The following is a 22,713-nucleotide window of genomic DNA, read 5'->3' as shown; positions in this document are numbered from 1 at the left end:
GAAGTCCTCTTTTTTTCCTGAAGACTATTGCCTAGAATTTCTTCAGCTGTATGAAGTTGATGCAAATAATTAGCAATATATTTTGAGTTACTCATTTTGAATTCCTTACAACTTGAAGATGCAAAGATGACATTGTATTTGCAGTAATTAAAGCTTCTAGGATACTACACCAAAACAGTTATGATTTGAAAAACACTACAATAGCACACACTTTCAATACATCTAATTTGGTTCCTTGAACAACTCAAGTTTTCCCTACGCATGATTTTTTTCTCCTTAAAAGTTCAAAATTCATTAGTATTACAGCTACTCAGGTCAGTTTCATCTTTGCTAAAGCAAAAAAGCACACTCCTTTTACTCGAGTAAATTAAGCCTTTCACGTACAAGTTGGTTCACTGTTTGCCTTAGTGACTTAATAGCGACCTCTAAAGCTTAGTGTTAAAAGCCATGCATATTTTTTCTGTAATAAATAATAATTTATTGCTTAGTTCTTTAACTCATCTCAAGTTGCAATTGAAGTAGTGATTATCTGGTTCATCTGAAGAAACAGGCAGTAGTGCTTTCAAGATCCAGGAATACTACTTCAGACAATTTTTTTGCGTGTTGAAATCTCTTATCATACTAAATTTAAACTTAAGCATATAGTTAAAACATTTGAGTGTAACCACACCATTCAGCAATACTGACTCAATATGTCTAGGCTCATGTTTAGGATCAAGTCTGTTACATGATAGTAATGCTTAATTTTCCTATCAAACTGCCACTCAGTTATTCTCAAGTTACCATTTCCACGTTTTTTCAACCCTCTAATGATTATCACTTTTACCTGCTAACTTATAGCTCCCATTGGGAATGCAGGGAAATGGATTACAACTGAAGAACAGTAAATATTCCAATGATTTTACCAACAGAAGCACTGTAACACAGCTGCATGTGAATTCATATTGTCCTCAGAAGTTATTTCTTTGGTTTCTACAAGCACCAAATCAATTTCAAGTAACTTTATTTCATTCATCCACCTCCATCCAGTGCCAATTTTGATCTATGTTTACTTCTACCATCTTCTGTTTCTTGCCTCATGTACTACCATGGCTGCAAAAGCTACACAGCAAATTTCAGAGTACGGTCATTCAATCCACTTATTCATTAAATGAAGCTATTATTTCAGAACACTCATCTACATTAAGTTTTATTTACTTTAACTAGAGATATACATTCAAAGCTTAGCTTCCATTATTAAGCTGAATACTGCATTTATCAGTCTTGGCAATTATTTAAACACTCTTGAAAAACACGACGAGTTCCACAATTCAGTAAGGAGTAGCTGCCCTCTCAACTGTAGTTAACAGATTTTAAAATGCAGGTATTGATAACTCTTTTCAAGTGTCTAGAACCTACTTCATGTAATATTAAAACAGAGCTAATCAAGTAGTTGATTCCCTACTAGATGTATCAAGCTGCCCAATATAACTCAACACACAGGCTATGCTAATTTAACTATCTAAGATTTTATTGTAATGGTAACAGTAAACTGTCCAGGCTTGTAAACTTTGAAAATATATACCCATCCATATTCACAGAATGATAGAATAGCCTGGGTAGGAAGAGATCTCAAAGATCATGAATATCCCACCCCCCTGCCACAGACAGGGCCACCAACCTCCATATTTAATACTAGACCGGGTTGCCCAGGGCCCCATCCAACCTGGCCTTGAATACCTCCAGGGACAGGGCCATCCACAACCTCTCTGGGCACCTCACCACTCTCCTGCTAAAGAACCTCCCCCTGACATCCAACCTAAATCTTCCCTCCTTCACTTAAAACCATTTCCCCTTGTCCTGCTATTATCTACCCTTTCAAAGAGTTGACTCCTCTCCTGTTTATAGGCTCCCTTTAGGTACTGGAAGGCTGCAATGAGTTCACCCTGCAGCCTTCTTTTCTCCAGGCTGAACAAGCCCAGCTCCCTCAGTCTGTCTTTGTAGGGGAGGTGCTCCAGCCCTCTGATCATCTTTGTGGCCCTCCTCTGGACCCTCTCCAACACACAGATCCTCTACCCTATTTGTAGAAGACCAAACACCATCACATCCTACCCAAAAAGTCACATAGTCTGTTTAGTTTACAATACCACCTCAGATTACACCACCATAATCATGTCACAAGTCCTTTTGTTTGTAAATATTTACCTGGTCCACATGAATTCCATGGGTAATGGATTTGCATCAGCATTACATCTGAGCTGAACATTTTCTCTTCCAATGAACCAGTTTCCATCATATCCAGTTACTGAAACTTCAGGGGCATCTGCCAAAAAAATAGTTTACCTATCAGTAACCACAATATTTTTTTTTCAATGCAGACTGAGAGTAATGTTCAACTTGATGCAAAAAGGCAGAGGGTTTTTGTTTTTGCTGTTTTAGTTATGATTTTTAAGAGCTACAATCACCAGTAAAAAAAATATAATAGTCCTAAACCATAAGCACAGTACACAGCAGTGGATTAGAAAGGGCATAGTACAGTTGTTTTAACTGGTGCAGCTGTTCCACTGCATTTTTTTTTTTTAAACATAGCACTTGAGCAAAGTGGAAGAAATTCCAAAGCAAAGAATCAATTTTGCGTACTTTCATGTTTCTTGGTAATTCAAAGCTACTTCTCACTAGTAAGATACAGCAAATGATCAGAAGCAGTGTTTTGAAAAGCAATGTAATTAGGAAATCAAGAAGTTCACACCTGCCAGTTGAAAAGGTTAATCATTATCCACTGCCATTGTAATGTGCAACTATGTTGTTTTGCAACTGAAAAGCAAGAGGCCCACTTCAGACAAGTGAGAGAGACCTTGTGGAATTATTAGAAAAATAGTAAAAAAGAACCATCGTTATGACTTTATAACAGCTCCTGTAGCCAAGGCATAACAATATTTCTGAAAGCTGCAAGTGCAAGGGAAGAAAAGACTACAGCACACAGAGTCTCTGATTCTCATTTGCTCGAGCTGCTTAATATACAGTGGCAGTTCAGGTTCTGAAATAAATGCTAGCAGTAACTTTCAGATACTAAGGTCTAGTTGCTTCTCTTAAATACAGAGCTTCAATCTCATTCACTGTCAAAACAAGTCTTTGCTTCTGCTTATGTTTTTTGGTGTCGCTTACATGAGACATCATTTCAACACTGATAACGAAACAGTGATTAGAACTGATCTGTATGTCCAAATGAGCAGCTGCTCATTTCTGCTAAGAAAGAGCAGACATTTGTGCACAAAAGCCAATAAGCAAACATTCACCCTTTACAAGTTCAAAGTCTTCATCTACCAAGCGTTACACTACCCATGCAAGAAAGTTGTCTCAAGTCCTGAACAGTAACACTACTTCCAGAAAGAGGGGAATGAGGTGCAGCAGCAAACACTGCCTCAGTTCAAAGCAATATCCTTTCATGAACTGAACAAAGCTTTGCCAAACAGAACAAATGCATAAGAGACTTTAGTCACACACTGACGTAACTAAGTTCATGTTTTCCAGTCATGAGATTTCTTCCCACTAAACTGTCAGCCTTCAGCTGTATGCTGTTTTCAAGTCCTTAATCATGAGAGTATCACAGAAAGAATTTAAAACAGCTTATTTTGCTTTTTAACAAAATTGCTCAACAAAAAAACAGATCACACACCTAAGGCTTATTTTCTTCAGTAGTTTTAATCTAAGCAGAGTTGTAAACCAACTTGCTTCATATTCATATCTTCTAAAGACAATTTAAAACAGATTTGTTAAACAAGCCCGGTATAGGAACAATTTAAAGTTGAGTAACAAGTACTGGTACTGAATATATTAAGATCTTGTTTTCTTATGCCAATTAGAAAGGAAAAAGCTTTACATACAATTTTAAACTGATTTACTGAATGCCCTCCTCCCTTAAGTCATACTTTAAACTTGGCATTACAGCCATGAACCTTTATTAGATTTCTTTAATACTGCTGAAATCATAGGGCACTGTGAACAGTTTATAAACCAAACTTTGTCTCTAATTTTTTCATTACTGAATATCACTATGAATAATAAGTTCACTCATGTATCTCAAACAAACATGCTATTTTTGCTTTGTTACTAGACTTTTCTTTTTTAAAGACAACAGAAACCCCAGACTTCTACTCCTGGCTGATCCCTTATCACGTGTTTTTCTAAACATTATTTTCTTTTTCTGAACTATTATATGTTTAACACCTCCCTATCAAACCTAAACACACATAAAGACAGTAGTTATAGCAAATTCATCAAGTAGTAACAGCTACTTACGAATACTTACACTGTATGTCCAACACGTGAGAGAATCTTATCTCCTTTTCCAAAGCCGGGTGCCTCACAATACAAGTTATTCGTCTTCCTCTTGCAAATCTTGTAGGGATGATGGTATACTGACTTATGACTGTCACAGTTTCATTTGGAAACAAAGTGGAGCTGGATTCCATCTCACCAAGACCTCCTTCCCAGTCAATCTCTGCAGCAGGTTTTCCAGTGGCTGCTGTACAAATGGCTGCTATTGTTTGATTGGCACCATCAATCAGAGGGTTTGGTCCTTTTGTTAAGCTCACAACAGGTTCAACTGTGGGGGAGAAAAAAGGTGAATTTAAGCCAGAAAGAGTTCAGAATATTCACTTAACTCTTGTACATAGCAACAATGATCTAAACTCATTTTACAGATGCTGATCAGGCAATATATAAATAAGATCAAATCATTATCAAGGATGAAAACTCTGCAGTGCTTTGGCCCACTAATATTGCATTTGCCCATGACTTGAAGTTTAATGCTGCTCATTCCTTACATTTAATGCTCTGACAGGGAACTCCAGAGTTGTTAGGCTCAAAACACAAACTACAGTGCTTCATTTCCAGTGTCTGACAAGAAATAGATATGTTTGTTATGCATTAGATTGAAAATATGCTTCCACATTAAAGAAAGTCTGGATTCTACTGCAAAGTACAGTACTATATTTAAAGTATTGATCTACAATGACAGTTTGGGTCATTTCAAAACTACTTAATTCAGTGTTCTAACACCAGACGTTACAAATTTAAGTTTCTCTCACTTAAGTGCAACAATACAAATGGATTCCAGGCTAAAAACAAGAGCAATCAAGAACTGCCTTTTTTGAGAAGATTTAAAATATAGACATATACACAAACTTTGCATTAAATTGTTTGCGTATAATTTACAGAATTTTTATATATAAAATTGAAAATGTATATACAGATGCTATCAGCTCCAGGAGCTAAACACTTGACCTCAATACTCTGTCCAAGACTCAAAGAAGCTCAACCGAGGAACCTGACTTCCTTGTAAACGCATTGCTCAGCCATGAGTTTAGAGACTTAGAGAGAAAACTTGTTTCTAAAAAGGAGGCCATGTTACTGATCTACAGTTCTGCCACAGTCTGTAAAGCCCTTAAGAAGTATTCCTTTCTGTTTCAGTAGTCTATTCCAGCTTAACAAGAATTACACACCAGTTACGACTTAAGTCCACAGACCATCTTCTGCTTCTGATATGAACCGAGGTTTTTTGTTTTAGGATGGTTCATTTCCCTTTTTAATACTGGAACATCTGGGCTTCTCAGTGGTATAGTACCCTATTAGAGAATCCTTGTGCATTGATTCAGTTAAGATAAGCTCTCCAAAGTGAAATCATCACTACACTTCACAATCCACCTCAGTGGATCAGTCCTCAATTACAAAAGCAATGGCATTTTTTCCACTTGCATACTTTTCAATACCCCATAAGAAGATGTTTAGTTCACAGCATTTCCTTCAAAAAACCTGAAGCTAGCACACATTAAAATTTAATACAGCACACTTCACAAGAGCTAGCAAGGTATTCTCAAGATAACAATACCTTGAAAGAGATAACAGAGTAACAAGGTATTTTTGTGTGAGTGGATTCAGGTATATAATCAATTTAACTGCTTTCTCGTCAGTCTATACCACTTCTCTGTCACTGAAAAAGTTTGATTATTTGTCCAGTTACACTTTAATGGAAGATCACAACTAAACAGATAACCTTATAAAAAATCTGTTCTCTTTCCTATGCTTAGGGTATAATAAGTGCTTGAAGAATATACCTCAAACTGAAGGCTGGCTGTTGTTTTGGGAGAAACATCAGAAGTGAATTGTTTTCTGGATCACTTACCTGACTGCCTTTCCTGCTGCGCTATTTAAGTGACCCTACTGTAAATAAACCAACAGCAAAGTTCTTCCACCAAATTTTACATTCACTGTTCTAGATTTGCAACATCTGCAATAGAGCTCCTCTTTCAGTTTGATATCCTACTCTCCAACATTACTGAGACCTGAGGCTTTCTTTAATAAGCCGGGAAATTTGCACTGGTATACATACAAAGTGTTCTATTATCTGGAAAAGCAATTAAAATCTAGCATGGAGAACTTACAGTTTTACCTTTTGGCACACGATTTCATTTCTTATTTAGCATCAGCATTATCCCCTTGCTTTCCCCAAATCACTAGTAACAATAACCTCTTAAACAGCTTTTATTGAAGCTTTACCTTTTATTACTGAAACACAGAAGTAAAACACCCAAAGTTACATTTTGTGCCTCGTAAGCATAAGGATAATCACTTTTAATGTACTATCCTCCAAGCTCCTCTCATCCCCCCCCCCCCCATCACAAGGTCTCCATCACAGCAAAATCAAAAAACTTCACCATTAGTATTAGGTTTCTTTGCCAGAACTTTCAGGTGGAATGAAAAATCTATTTTATCTCTTTGAACTTTTCTTGAAGCTAAAACTCCATAATTTTTCCACTGTTTATGAAGGAATAGTTATACTGTTAGACGTGTGAACTAATATCTCTAAACCCAGAACAGATTACTCAGTATGATGCTTCACTTACTAAGCTCATTAAAATAAATTGTCTTTGAATATTAAGTGTCAGAGAACAGGATACAGGATTTTAAAAGCTTAGTTTCTCCTAATATTAACTTCCCTTCAAACGGTAAGCTTCCTTTCTCAGGTGACATCTGATATTTAAGATTGAACAGCTTCAGCTGATAGAGTAATTCTTAGTCCTTCACTCACCTGAAAGTAAAAATTAAACTGAAAAGTTACTCAACTTGATAAAATATAGCTCTTTCTAGTCCAAAATGCTTTGGTGCTTTATTGTTGCATACTTTTAAAGTGTCTAGTCACATCTTCCATAAATCATGGCTTTTGAACTACATACCAACTAGAAGAGATAAAAATGAATTAGCTGCCCATTTGGTTATCTTTCACAATTACTCCACTCTAGCAACTGAAGCCAATTAACAGTAGAAACCCAGCTACTCATTCTGTAGCCTTTCAGGTTGTTTTACTTACAGCTTAAGAAAACTATCTTCTGAATGAATCCTTCATTTTAAGGGTCTACTGCCATATCCCAGTCATGTTTTTTGCATTGGGAAACTTAGAAAAAAATGACCAAAAGCAGATGTGGCACAGAAGAAGCTGAGAAAATATTAGGGAAGCTACTTCCACCGCTCGTAGAAATATCATGCCCCATTATACTTGATTCTATGATCATACTCTGCTCAAGTGAAACAGAAAACGTGGTGGAGGCAATATTTACATGGGAAAAAGAAATCACTTCTACAAAAGATTCAGAAGCAGAAGGGACCTGTTTCTGTAGTAAAAGAGTTAAAGGGAAGTGGCAGCTTCCCCTTAGCCCAGGTAAATAATCAAGGAGGATAGAGACACTGATTGATAGAGGGCATCAAAATGTCAGTGAGCATGGGTTACTTTGGTTGTGTCGAAGAGTAGTCTTCCGATACCTGTGACATTGCGCAGTCTTGATTACATTTCAGTTATAAGCCATTATCATATTTAAACCAAACTTGCACCTGTTTAGGAATGCTCAACTCATTTGCACATTCATATCAGTCCTCTTGTTTCACAATTGCTACCTAGTTTAAGCCTATCTACTCCAGCTTTACATTACATGCACCAACCATCAGATACCATTAACCAAGCTCTTGCACTTCACAAAAAGACAATATAATGAAGTATCATCACATACAGTATTCGACTAGCCAGCAATAGAAGTATCTCTGCAAGCCATCCTGCTATACACCATCTCTTCTTTCTTCAAAGACCAGTTTAGTCACTATCTTGAGAAACAAGGCACAGAACATTGAGTCTGACATATAAATTTCTTTTTTGCCCTAGCTAATAGAAAATAAGCTTGAAGAAAAATAGGTTTAGATAGATTAATTAGTCTCTGTGGCTGAAAAAGCATTCGCATTTCTTCATCTTACCTCTCCTTTTACAGTGCATTTCCTTAAAGCAACAAAATACTAAGCTAAGCAAACAGACTACGCAAAGTTACTACATTTACATCTGTTAAGCTTAAGAACGTAAGATAGAGGTTCTAAATACCAACTTCAGTGATCAATATATTGTGGCAAAATACAACATTACCTTGTAGTTATTTTTTTCCTCAGTCCCTCTGTTTTACATTTTAATAGCACCTACTACTAGATTAAATTAATGTGCCTGCTATACTTAGTAAGCAAATCAATTCCTTACTAAATAGGAACCAGAAGGTAAAAAGGTGACGTTTCTACTGGAAACAACCAGTTTCAGCCTCAGCTGGACTTTCATCACACATGGGACAAGTTTTCAGAACAGCAGGAAAACAGTCAAAAATCAGTCTGATTAAGTCACATCAGAATTTTAAGTTCTGATTGGAGCTATTCTATGCTTTAAAACACATCTGAGCTTCTGGTAGTTGAACTCAAAGTACTGAAACCCCAAAGACCACTCTGAACCACCACTCCCCTATTGTTTTTACTACTCAACTCTAGACATCATTGTAGCAAAAAATTGTCAAAAGAACAGAAAATGCTGAGGCAGAGTAAAGCCCAAGTTACCCAGCTCTACATGCAAACTAAGCACCTGCTAACCAGGATGGAAAAGTAAGCAGTTAAGACTGCAAAATAAAAGAAAAATAATATTTAGACTCACTTCTGTCAGGAGAGGCTTGACCTATTTTTTTTTTTTAAATCCTCCTAATACCCCTATCCTACTTCCATAATAGCTAGTCTTTTGCTGAATATTTACTACTCAAATACGCATGTTTGTTACTAACTTCTATCAGTATGAAATCCATCTTGGCAAAGAATTGGTTGAGGTTTTGAAGTTCAGAGGTTGACATCATGCCACTGACAGGCTTACAACTATCAGTAGCTATCTACATCATTAAGAAAAAAATCCATGACTTAGAGCACGATACCTGACATACTATACTTCATCTATCCTAACAAACGTTGTTATATACAATTCATCAAGCACACTGCAGTCCTACATTTTCAGATGCAAAACAATGAGCACACAAACCATACATTTGCTTTCCAAGTTGCAGGGACTCTTCGCGCTTCAAAAAACACAAGATCCAAAGGGGCAAAAATAGACCGCTACTAGAAAGGTGCAGAAGAAGAAAATCAGAGGAAGACTAAACAGAAGAGATGAGGGATAGCAATAAGAACCTCACAGTGTGTAGTGATAGAAATGAGCCCTAATGCTGAGAGACTGCTTTAGTAGCCATGGACGTAACTGCTCATCACAGACAAAACTGTAATAGGTAAAATAGAGGCAGGAAAAAAATCAGAAGACTACATGTTTTGTATCAAACAAGTTTTCCTTAAAGAAGTTAATGGTATTAAACTGAATTAAGTCACTTGCTTTGATGCATCTACCTTGCCCCACCTTGTGGTTGAAGTCAGTTTACATACTACGCTACATCCATCTGATTTATTTCATAGGGTGTTCTACTATTTTGGAAGACATCAGAAATGAAGAATATACCAAAAATCAAAATTTATGTACTGAAAGAGTCACTGAAGGTCAGCTCTGCTGAACAAAACAGCACTTGACTACTTGCAAAGGATATCTAAATAACGTGATTGTTAGAAGATAAAAGTCTTATGACAAACAGTTAAGTCATTAGGCCAAAGTAATTGTTTTACTTCCTGTTGCACAGCTATCTAAGTTCACCTGGTATTCAATACTGGTCCTTCCAACAGAACACAAAACACAACAATACAGAACTCTCAGTGAGCTAGACAAAATTATTTTAAGTTGAAGATTTACATAAGCTTCGCATTAGAGAACTACACAAGGACTTGAGTTCCCAGAAATAGTCTGAATAATTCTACTTCACACTTGCAAGGTGTAGACAACAACTGATATTACAAACCCAACCAATGTCATTAACTTACCATACTAACAGCAAACTTAGAAGGGAATGAAGACTAACACTGTCTTCAACAGCTTCTCAGCAAGAACAAACACAGGTCCCTAGAATCAGTATTCCCTCCAGGTCTAAATTCTAAAAAGCATTGTCCAAATGTCTGGATTAGCAAAATAACTATGAAGTACTCAGGTATCAGGACGATCAAAAACTAAATTCTTAAAGAAGCTAGGCTAATAAGACATATCCTCAAAGACAGTAAGAATATCAAAATACTTGCTTTGAAAGGTGAGTGAATACATTTTTGCATAGCAATTAGGTTAAAAGTAAAATGCAATATATTAATAAGTTGACAGAATTTCACTAACAAGTTGGTGCTACTAATTTCAATTCCTTTCCTTAAGTTTACTTACCTAATACTGTTACAGTTATTGATGACTGTGAATTTCCAAGAGGGAATGTAACTGCCTTACAGATATATTCTCCTGCATCAGAAAAGCTTACATTTTTTAGGATGATTGTTGCATCAGTAAGTGAATAGTTTTTAAATGACACTTTTCCTTGGTATTTTTCTTGAATAGAAATTCCATATTCAGGATGATGAACAGCAATAGTCTCTGAAGTTTTACCATGGATCTTCTCCCAAGAAACTTGTGTTATTGTTTCATTTACATCAATGATGCATTTCAGTGCAACCTTCTTCCCCCACACTGCTGTCACATGTGGATCAACAACTGGTCCAGCTAAGGCACCTAAAAAAAACACACAAGTATTAGTTGGTACATAAGAAGGTCTTCACATTAACCCTTCAACATTTAGCTTGCCTTTTACAAAGAGTCCAAAAAAGTCCTACTTTCCTCTGAGAAACCATATGTATTTTTTATTTTTTAATACCTGATCCACAGCCACGTAGAAACAGCCTGAACTTACAAAGATGTGCCACAGGAGAAACCAAGTTAGATATAGATCAGTCATACTTTTGAGAACACAAATGTCAAAATGCAGCACTACAGAAGTCACTTGAAGATCACGTACCCAGTATACCAATCTTCCAGGAAGTTAACTTGTTATAAGCATTGTATATGTTCATGTTTGCTGGAAAACATTCCAACACGGTATTTTTGCAGTTTGATTACTGATCTAGAGCATCAGGTAAAAATTTGAATACTTCAGTTATTTCTGCTTTCTTAAGATAATGCTAATGAATACCACCTAACAAGAAAGGCGTAGTTTAAGACTTTTATCATTTATGATACCTACAGATCCTAGATCTCAATAAAGATAAGCATCATCATAAAAATGCAATTTTTCTGCTACACTACGGTGCTGTCTTCATACTAGATTTTATTTCTGTTCAAGACCTACAGTACTTTCCAAAGTAGCAACAGCACTTCGAGCTCACCATCACACACACCACCTACTTTCAAGCAAGAAACCCACCAGACAATGCAGTTTGTAACCACGCAAAGTTCATTAAACCACTGGTTCAACTTCTTTTGCTAAACAGATGCTTCAGTCATCTTCAAGAAAACTAGTAAAAATCAAGTTGCAAAGTCTTAGTCCACACTAAATTTATTTGTACTGTACTGGAGTTTTAAAGGCGTTTTTTTTATTTAACTACTCAGCATTTTTCATTTTTTCTTCAGTTGTTAAATGGACTTGGACTGTATATAAATACTTGGACTGTATCTTGATTAACTTTCTCAGTAACAGTTCAGATTTTAATAGCCCACTTTTCACATGCAAAGACATCATTTAAATGGATACAGTAACCACCATCTTGGTCAACAAGCCTCCATAAGATAGAAATCCTGTTTCTGGAGAAAGCTGTCTATACATCCTTATGTGAATCCATCCTTGGAAGGTTTCTGTTTCCCAACAAATTTTCAGTGCTCAAATCATAGCTAAGTCAATGAAGTAATTTAAACAAGTGATTAAAAGATTGAGATAAAGATTTCTTTCAGTATACTACTGACATCAGTCAGGATTTCTACGAACACATTGAGTAGCACAAATCAAACTAAAACAGAATTAGAAATCAAGATGGCTGATAGACCAGTCACTGGGAAAGGATGGTAACGGGAAAAGTAGTCAGAAATTTCCAAACAGCAATAAAACAACTTTCAAGTAGATAATATTTAATACTCCTAATCCACAAGTAATGAAAGAATGTTCTCTCTACCCTTTCCACACCTTTGTAACCAATATGCATCACTGAGAATGCTGCCCTCTCTGAAGTGTCTATGTGAACACTTAATTGAAACTTTTCGTCAATTCCTTCTCAAATTGTCATTACTACATTTAAGCATAAAATATTAGAAAGAAATAATTCTGAAAGATAACTGTTTTACCTTATATAGAAGGCTCACACTATTTCTGAAATCTCCAAATAGTAAACTAACATATTTCAGTACATACGTACTCTGTACTGCCATTAATGTAATAAAACATTTTTGTTCAGAGATCACCCATTCATGATGCTCTAGTTTGCACTGAATCTTACTCTGTACTGAACATGAATAGAATGATCAGCAGTATTAACTGTAACAAACCTATTAGGATAGAAAAGCACTTGAAGGAAAGTTACATGAGAGCTGCTTAGACTTCTAGCAATATTAAAAAAAGACTCATTCTACTTTGTAGCAAACAAACTGTTTTGTCTCCATTTAAATTGGGTTAGAATTGTTGTTTTGTCAGGATTTTTTTTGTTAAGTCTACTAATAATCAGAAGCATCAGCTACATAAAGATGACCATGGCACATTAAAGAAAATACATTTTACACATTGGTACTCAACTAACCATTACTCCTTCTTTGGAGCTGTGAAAAGGAACCACTTTTTTTTTTTTTTACTACCAATACTTCCAACAGCTCATTCGTGCACTGAGAACATTGTGCAATTTCTTATATTGATTGCATGGATATTTTCAACAGTGAAGTTTTGTTGTTGCTGCTCTCAAGATTTACAGGCTTTCAGGAAGAGATTTCAAATAGACCTCCAGCTGCAGAACATTCATCAGTTACATTTTGTTCTTCACTTCCCTGTTTCAGTAAAAAAGCCAACAGAATGTTACCCTCGATTTTACATGTTTATTTTGTCTTGTGACACATTCTAACTCCAAATACAAGACCAACTCACCTATACTAATCCAGTTTTTCTATTAAGACTGTTCTACAGATTTCACATAGAACACTATTTTTCTTCTTGTCCAGACTCTGTAATACACTACTCAAGTGCATTCCAGCACAAAACTTTTCTTTGTACTTCCATATGCATTATCAAACACAATATTCTACTTTCACTGTAGATTGTCACTTACTTCAATTGCAAACACCCATCTTACAGCAAGAGTCCACAGGTGTTTACTTTGGACACACTCCATGTTGTCAAGGCAAGAATACCAAGTACCAGGAATACTAGCAGGCTCTCTTCACTCTTAACACAAGGTTCATCATTATAAACAAGTCACCCAAAACCTAACAGTTAATGCATGATTTTAGGAATATATCTACTAACCTTATATGGAACAAAGCATACAGTTGCACTGGAACTTTTCAGCCTATCTTTTACTGGAAAACTGTTAAAACATGAAAAAATAAGTGTTTCTCATTTAAGTAGTCTTGTTAGTGTTTGAATGCTGGGTCTGAGCAGAACATGAAAGTTAAGTTATGACTGCAAGACACTCTGCTCCCAACAAAGTAACAACTCATGTAGGAAAACCAGACTTCAGTTACTTCATCATGAGGAGGATATTACATGTAGTCAGTTCCATATTTCAAGCAACTGTAACTTTCATTAATTGCCAAAAACTCCAGTACTGACTGAAGCTTTTAGATACCACTGAGGTTTGGAAACACTGCAGTGCCACGCAAAACCCTTCCAGACATAAGTACAGATAAAGAAAGAGGTCTTTGTCATATGGACTTAGAGTTAAGTCATTTCTTGCATGGCTCCCTAACATAGTAATGATCCACTGATGATCATGTGCACACCAGTTTAATTCTCAGTACTAAAAGACAAGAGTAGACTAGAAACACATAGATTCAATTTTTTTAGTTCAGAACCTCAAGGTTCTGGCCCACTGCTACTTGCCACTAAATGTTTTGATGACTGTCCAGGATGTTAAGTTCCTTGCCAACAGTATTTCCCTTCCTATTCGTTTAAGGTCATGTTCTGATGCATACTATGTCTAGCTCCCCTTAGCTGAACAGAAAAAATGAATCAAATTAGCACTTCCAGTTAAATGAATCAAAGCAACCAAGAAAGTAATGAATTTTGTTTGGTGAAGAGGTTCTACTGCCTACTGACAGGCAACTTGCATTAACCACAGAAACTCAGACTTCACACTACCTCAAGCATTTTCATGCAAGAAATCTGAAGTCTTACTGAAGCCACCTGTTTTAAAATAATTTAAAGGAAGACAAACATCCAAGTTACTGACAAAGAGCACTTAAAGATATCAGAAGCTCTTATTGTTCACCTTTGCTGTTTACAGAACAGATCAAAACAGTATGCACACTGAAGACAGTTTATTGAAGTCATCAGAAAAGATTCTGAGGTATGGCATCCTAATCTTACATCACTTGATGTTTTGATGTTATGCTTAGGATGGCTATAAAGCTTGTTAAATAAACCAGTAGGCTGCCTCCCAAACAGACTACATAGAGGAAATGTAAGCAATTACTCATTAAAGTTTATTAGAATCAACAAGCGTTCTTAGTTCCAGCTCCCTCTAGGCCAAGAAATCACTTTTTTTTTTTTTTAAATTACTTTGATAGTTCTCAGAATCATCCTCTTTCATATCTGTAAGCCTACTTTGTCCTTCCCAAACCCAAGTGAAAACAACCACATCATCTATTTGCATTCATATCTCTGGCTGTCATTATTTAACTTCTTTTGGTTGCTGAACAATCGAGGTAAGAGTTTAGACTGGCAAGTTAATTACTATGTTGATATTCAGGGCTCTCCACGACTCCAAAGTTCTTTATTAAAGGTTGGTATTTCCTTTGACACAAATACTTCCATTGAAGAATTTGTTTTAATCAAAGACTGCAGCTAAATAGTGAGTAAGTCACATGTCTACTCCAAAACATAGTTTTAGAAGCTTTTAGAAGCTTATACTGCACAAGCCACTTTATGGCCACATTTTTTCCTAGCTCCTTAATTCAAGATACCCGCATACAAGACACAGTGTTTTAAGAAAGCTTAGGTATTCTCCTTTCAAAACTTAATTGAAATATGACCTTCTTCGCGTGCACGCTTAAAATGCTGGAGTCCTTGTTCACCTTCATTCTCAATATCCCTGAAGGAAAAAAAAATCAATACTCAAACTGAGATGTTGATTTGCAAACTCTCAGCTCAAATCAAAGTATTACTAGACTTATTCTTTATGTTCAAAACTGTTGCAGATAAGTTTTCTTTTCACTCAGAAGTTACTTTCCTGTCTCCCTTCTGATTTCCTCAATCGTATATACTGACAAGTTGCACATTCCAGAATGTCTTTTGAGCACGGAACATTTCCATGTAACCCACCTAATTGAAGACACTACCAGATAACTTCTACTGGGGGGTTAAAAAAAAAATTACTTCACTATCTTGCTGTAAGATGGCATCCAATACTGTTACAGCAAAAGTTTTCAACGTAAGTGCATCATTCGGCCTTTACAAGTGTTGGAAAACCCCTTGTCTGCATCAGTCAGACAGGCTCTAGCTAGACCTTTGCCTCCATGTTCATCCTTTAACGAGTGTTCATACTACTATTTAGATTGCACAGGCAACAGATCAAGGGCTTACCTTGTTTTGATCAGTTAGAGATTGTCAGTACTGCTTTTCAATACTGACCCATGCCGACCAGATTACCTCATGTCTAGCACAAAACTACCCTGCCTCTAAAACCAACAGAATTTAAGCAGCTGAGTTGCCCTCATAAGTGATCTACAACTTGAAGTACCTGCTTCCCCATTCTACTTGGAAGCATTCTAGTAAGCCTCTCAATCTACTTCACAAATACCTCTTAAGATGCACACAGGGACTGATAATCAACTGAGCTTCTCAAACTACTACAGTCCCGCTTATCTCCAGTTTTACAAGCTTTGAGGACTTACAAGTCAGTATTCCTTTACTACTCATGGTTCTATACTTAGTAATACTCCAGGATTGTCCTACTTCAGACTGAAGTCTCAAGATGCATAGTGTCAAAATTAAAGCTACAGGACTTCGCTCCTTTGTGGAAGCTGGGATGGAACGCATAAACTCCTTGTTATAACACCTTCTGAAAGAGCACTTTGGCCCTCTGAGTTCTGATTTTGCACCCTTCCCAAAAGAGCTGCAGTATTTTTCTTCATTCTTCCAATCATATTTGGCACCGTATTTAAACTGAAGCTAGATTTCAAGGCACAGTACTGCAAGTGTTTCAGATGAGTTGCATAAGCTAGTTGTGGCTGTATGTTTAAACCAAGATAAAAGAAAACCTTGACTGAATTTTAAAATTAAGATTTACATTGGGTTCAACAACTCTTGAATTTTAGGTTACCTTAAGAATCTACAACTTCCTTTTAGTTTTAAAAGACACAGAACTTGAGGCTATCAAATATTGACTGCAATGACAGAAGCTGTTCACTGATAATTCTTAAGCTTCCTATCAGTTGAAGAAAAAAAGACAATAAGGTCATGAAAATATAACAGCCTTAACACACCAAAGTGCTCATGCTATTAAATTAGAGATTAGTCTCCACATTTCCAGCTTTGTTATACAGAATAGAGAAGTTTCTATACAGAATGGTCATACACATTTAATTACAGAAATGCTCCATTTTTGTTACCTGTTATAGAACTGTGGCCTACCACTTAGTAGTCTGACACTATTAAGGAAGACAGACAACCTTGCCACTTCCTAGCCACTTATTTTGAACTAGCTCTCAACCAGCTCCACAAGACAGTAGACCCAAACACCACAAGACCAGAAAGCCTACAGTTTTTCCCCACATCAGCAAGTTACCCAGAAAGTTAAGGATGTATCTGGCTTTATCACTCACCAACAAATGGAGGAGCTAAACAAGAGCTGAAATCAAGAGTAGAGCAAAACAATAAAGACAACCCATTTCAGTGACAGCAAGTTGCTTGGTCAGCAGAACTTACCACAGAAGTTTCGAGGTCAGACTAAACATCACGAGGTTAGTCTAATTTCAGCTAACATGAGACAGACTAGTTTCATTCTTCTAGTCCTTTCCCTACTGCATCAGTGTTTACCAGCTACCTTAAAAAAGCTCACTGGAGAAAGTAATGAAAAAGTAACTTGTCTTTTTCTGAACCAGCCTTCTACATTGGGTTGTCCCCTGTTCATTCAGTCACAAGTAAGCAATACAACAGTGGCAACAATAGCACAGCCACACATTCTGATGGCATTTTATGATTTGTTTAGCTAGAGATTCAAAGCACTTAAGGACTCTACGGAAAGTAAGCCTGGAAACACCACTTGAGGCTTTATAAAATTATATGTTTAAATTGCTGGGAAGAAGTCTGTGCACATCTTCAATAGCAGTGAACACAAAGTACAGTGTCAAAAAAAGATCAGAACTAAGGCAGCAGAAAGTTTTTCAACATCAGCTTGCATTTCAAATTGTTAACCAAGTCCTTAAGAAAAAAAACCTGAATGTAGACCAATGAGCTACTATTTTAACATAACGTTATTCCTCTTTCAGCATCACTTGCTTTGTCACAACCCATGCTTGAAGCAGAAAGCTACTTTGTACATGAAGTTTCTTTGCAAGGAGGTAGGTAAGGAGCACAAATGAAGGATGAGGTAGGCTTCTATGACCATTATGTTCACTACACCAAGTACACCTTCCTCTTTTTAAAGATTTTTCTGAAAAAAAAAAATAGAGGTATGTTATTTCTGTCTTTGAAGAAGAATTCTTAAACCTTGCTCAGTGTTGATCACAACAGTGCAATATGCATGGAAACGCCTACCAGAAGACAAAGACTTGGAGATTTGGCATAAGCAGAGGAAAAGTACTGGGTTAAGGCAAAAGAAATTCACTCTGCCCTTATCTACCTTCACTAGCTATCATCCTCCTCCCCTTCATTTTAATAGGGTTCAAGGGACCCCAAACTTGGGAAAATAGAAGTCAACTTTATTGAATTTCAAAAGGAAACTATGAACACTATATAAACAATTCCGTAATGGCATATTCCTAAACCTCTCCTACAGCACTGATGTATCAGCAAAACTGCGGCTGTCCGCATTCTTCACTTTCAAATGTGTTGATTAAGTTCTAAATGTGCGTTTGTTTTATCTATAATTGCACCCAAACTGAATTCCAGTCTTAATTCCAACATGCAAGCAGCACTCCCTAGGAACTGCAGCCCACACGTTTACAAGGGCTACAACAAAAAGGAGAACATCATGTCTAATTGACAACCGTAGAGCTCAAAAGAGAAACTCTGTTAAGTATTACCATAGAATGTTCTGAAGAATTTGTAGCTACTTTGAACCTCCACCTTCTGTTCTTAACAATAGAATTGACAATGCACCACACCATTCTACCAAGAGACTGGTGTTAGCAGCTCCTTCATTCCCTCCTTTCAGAAGACCAGATAATGCAACACTGGGTAAAAAACACTTATTACTATACAAATAGTTTCATATACAGACTTGATGACTTTGACCTAAAGTTTTTCCTCACATCAGCAAGTCACACAGTTGTACCCCTCTCTAGCACTCATGAATACTTGAAGCATTTTGTTCATTAGATGGACATTTTCCATCATCAGAGGCAAAGTCACCTATTACAAAGTGCTGTTTTACTCCAATGAAATACCAAGTCATTTTAAGCTCTGTGTTTAATGTAGTATATCTCAACTTATACAGTCTTAATTAGAGGCCTGCACCTAAGCCACCATTCTTATTTCACACTGTTTTTCTTCACATGAAACTAAAGCAGAAGCACAAGTTACACTAACTCCTCACACAGCAGAGACTACAGCCCTTTATACTGCTTTCTACCACACTCTGAAGACCTTATGTATCAGGCAGTAGAAAATTAAATGCAATCTAAGATACTAGCTAAGTTCTTAAAAAAGGTTAAGCTCATGATTCAAATTGAGTTGTCAAGGACAGTCTCAGTAAGCCAATTTTATAAGGTTAAAGCTTTAAATCCAACTGCTCATAAATAATGTTTACAGAGCCTCAGTAACTTGAAAACTTCCTCTGGAATTTCAACTTAAACCATGTTAGCTTCACTGTCTGCTTAACACACTCCTGAACTATTATCTTCTGTGTATGTTAGCATATTGTAAATTAAGACACTTGTGTTTACCCTGATACTAAGCATTGAGAAGTTTACAAAACTAATGACTGAGGCAATCTACAAGGCAGCTGTATGTTCTTCCACAATAAACATTCCAACCTCAGTTTAAAACAGACAAAACGTCCAATTCCACTACTTGCAAAGAGGAGCAAGCAAGACAAAACACCCTTTTTCCAGGACTTGGGTGAGGCTCAAAAGCAGGACTAGAGGAAAAGATCTCATCCTTTGTCTGCTCCCTCAAATACACTAATAGGAATATTGTTGTAGTTATGTACTCCAGTTCCAACCCAAGAACTCAATACTTCATAATCCCATTTCAAACGGATTTAATCTCAGGTGCAGCATTTAGGTATAAACACTAAATAAAAAGCAAGGGAAGTTACAAGGGAAGTTCTTCATATTCCCATCAAAGATTTGAGTAGTAATGTTTGTTAAATACTCCTGTATCTTCAAAGCCTTTTAAAACAACAGGAGTTAACAGTCCTGACAAACCAACCAGAAGGTAAAGGCTGAGGTTCTCCTATATGACATCTAGCTTAAACACAACCAAAGTGATAACTACCAGACACAGAGGAAGGTCAGAAGTAATGTTGTGCCTCTGTTCTGAATCTTTGTGGGGCTGCCAGGATACCGTGTTAGAGACAAAAACACACATTAAGTTACACATAACAAGTCTTTCTCAGTCAGTCTAAAAAATATGATAGAACTCCAAACTCTAACGGTGCCAAATTAGAACAGTGGTCAGCAGGAACGAATATAACTAGCAGGGGAGTGCTGGAAATTACAGAGAGTTTACACATATGGTAATTATATTTCAAGAATTGCAAGAGCCACTCTAGAACACGCTGACATGAAAGTAAACTCTCAGCTCTGGGTAACATCAGTCAGGATTAATTTGAAATTCACCTCGAACATCATACTACAGGTATTAGCTGCTTAGGGAGCCTCAAAGCAAACGAAGCATGCTCAAACACCTCAAGTATTATCTACAAGAAAGGACTGCAAGAACTAACTTCTGCTCTCAGAGAAGGCAACCCAAGAGAGGTCCTGAATTACATACACTGCCAAATAAGAATACTTAAAACTACTAAGTATGCCCATAGAGGTTAAAAAGTTAACCACTAATACCATCTCCACAGCCTCATCTTCCAATAATCGTCATTGGAAGTGCTGCAAAAAAAGGAAAGATCATTTGATAAAGAAGGCAGACCCATACTGTGATTCCTTCCATTCACTCCATGTGTACTTTTCTCAAGACCAGCTTAGCTTGTCCTAATAGAGAACCCACACTTATACCCTCATCAAGGAAAAATTAGCAAGAGCAGACACACGTAGAAGCATAGGAAGTAAAAGTCACTCATTTCATTGATACCACAACACATCTCCCTCTCTTCTCCCAAATAGTTTGGATGCCATAACACAAGCAAGCCAACTCCTACCCTCCACGAAGGCAGTCTCAGTTGCTTCACTGAACATTCACCTACACTAGCCAGCTGGTTTCATTAATCAAACGCTGCTTATTAAGGTCCTCAATAATTCTGTGCAATCCACCTTTATTCCAATGTAACTGCTTGTTGCCCATACCACGTCTATAAGGGCATCTCCAACTCTTAAAAAAAAAATAATGCAATAAATGAAATCCCACTGCCCACCAGCACCACCCAGAATTACAGCTTCCACCACATTAATCACTCCAGGAAAACAGAACAGCAGCAACTGCTAACTGAAAGTGTGGCCAGATAAATGCCCTCCCAATATTTCCTTCAAGATTCCAAGCATCTCCACTCCTTAATCAGAAAAGGTATTTAATGTTATTACAAATGCCTTTTTTTTTTTTTAAAGCTTACCAGAAACACATGAGAACTCTTAGATGCAGGTTTCCTCATAATACACTGCTCATCACAAAAGTCAGGCAACCTCTAATATTGATTTAAATTATTTCACATATAGAGTCTCATCCAGTCAAGTTTTACCTATTACAACAATCCGATTCTTCAACTACTTTGGGTACCTACTCCAGTATCTGATTTCCCCTCGAGATGCAATAAGGGGAAAAATAACTTGGAATTTCACACACTCCAGCACATGTCTATTTCTTCTTGTGTTGCACCTCTGAAGAGAGCTCCATCTCTGTCACCCCCTCCCATCAGGCAGCACTGAGGGTTCCCTCCCCTGCTCCAGACACACCAAGCCCATCTCTCACAGCCTCTCCTCCTGTACCAAAACTAGTGCCCAAAATAGCATGGTGATCCACCACAGGGCTCACTCCAGTACCTCACGAAATCCCACCACACTCAGGAATCCCAAATTAAACAGCACTCCAGCATCAAGCTGAGGTGAAGGATCATTTCCCTTCATATGCTGTCACACTCAACAGCCCAGGACCATTCAGTCATCTTTCTTTGCTCCAAGGGCAAACTGCTGATACAAGCTCAGTTCACTGCTACACCCAAGAACACATGCCTTGCCTGCAAGGCTACTTTTAAGTACATCCTGGACCACTGCTTGTGGTGCTGCAAACATATCATTCCAGTTCCAATGTGAAACTCGGCACTTGCCATTGCTGAAGTCTATGATGTTCCCAACAGCCTGTTTCTCCATCACACTGAGGTTCCTTAAGTCTCATTTCTGTCTTCTCGGATCACAGCAGCGCCCCAATTTAGTTAGCATCATCTACAAATCTGTGGAGAGCATACTCTATCACGACTTCGAAGAGAGATAGGAGAGATATTTGTTTTACTCCCCATCATCATCCAGAAGTCACTATGACTTCCCAAAGGAATCAGTGACATAAACCAACTCTCAGCATTCTAAGAAGTATCCTTTTCTGGCCTGTGGTCTTGAATATGCTGTTCAAGAGTATTTAAGCCATTACGAAATTAGTTTACACGTCAAGTAAAAACTCTTTACTCAGAAGGTGATGATGCTATGGCACAAGCTGACCAGAAAAGCTGCAGATGCCCCATCTCTGGAGACTTTCAAAGCCAGGTTGAATGGGGCCCTGGGCAGCTGGGTCTTGTGTGTGGCAACCTTGGTCACAGGAAAGGGAGTTGGAACTAAATGATCCTTAAGGTCCCTTCCAAATTAAGTCATTCTATCACTGAGGGTCATTCTACGCTTACAGTGAGTACCCTTGAAAGAATCACTAGTGACCACAGGGGTATCTGCAGTGAATGGTCATCAAGAGACCA

At 37.2% G+C, this 22,713-nt stretch overlaps 1 protein-coding gene across 4 annotated transcripts in view; it reads right to left on the bottom strand.

Annotated features, from left to right (window-relative positions):
• The window catches only part of NECTIN3 (nectin cell adhesion molecule 3), a 62,276-nt gene that overhangs the window by 28,897 nt on the left and 10,666 nt on the right, over positions 1-22,713 (bottom strand). For all 4 annotated transcript variants that reach the window (XR_006931895.1, XM_416630.8, XM_004938289.5 and 1 more), the window contains exons 2-4: positions 10,628-10,966; positions 4,289-4,585; positions 2,185-2,302 (exon numbers count right to left, since the gene is read on the bottom strand). Coding sequence is in view for 3 of the 4 variants with exons in the window: in XM_416630.8 (XP_416630.5) it covers positions 2,185-2,302; positions 4,289-4,585; positions 10,628-10,966 (754 nt within the window). In the remaining variant the exon portion in view is untranslated. The remainder of the gene's footprint in view (positions 1-2,184; positions 2,303-4,288; positions 4,586-10,627; positions 10,967-22,713) is intronic.

The sequence above is a fragment of the Gallus gallus genome, chromosome 1 (assembly GCF_016699485.2).
Source record: "Gallus gallus isolate bGalGal1 chromosome 1, bGalGal1.mat.broiler.GRCg7b, whole genome shotgun sequence".
NCBI classification, from domain to species: Eukaryota; Metazoa; Chordata; class Aves; order Galliformes; family Phasianidae; genus Gallus; species Gallus gallus.
The sequence above is the reverse complement of the archived record's forward strand: the minus strand, read 5'-3'. Positions and strand labels throughout refer to the sequence as shown.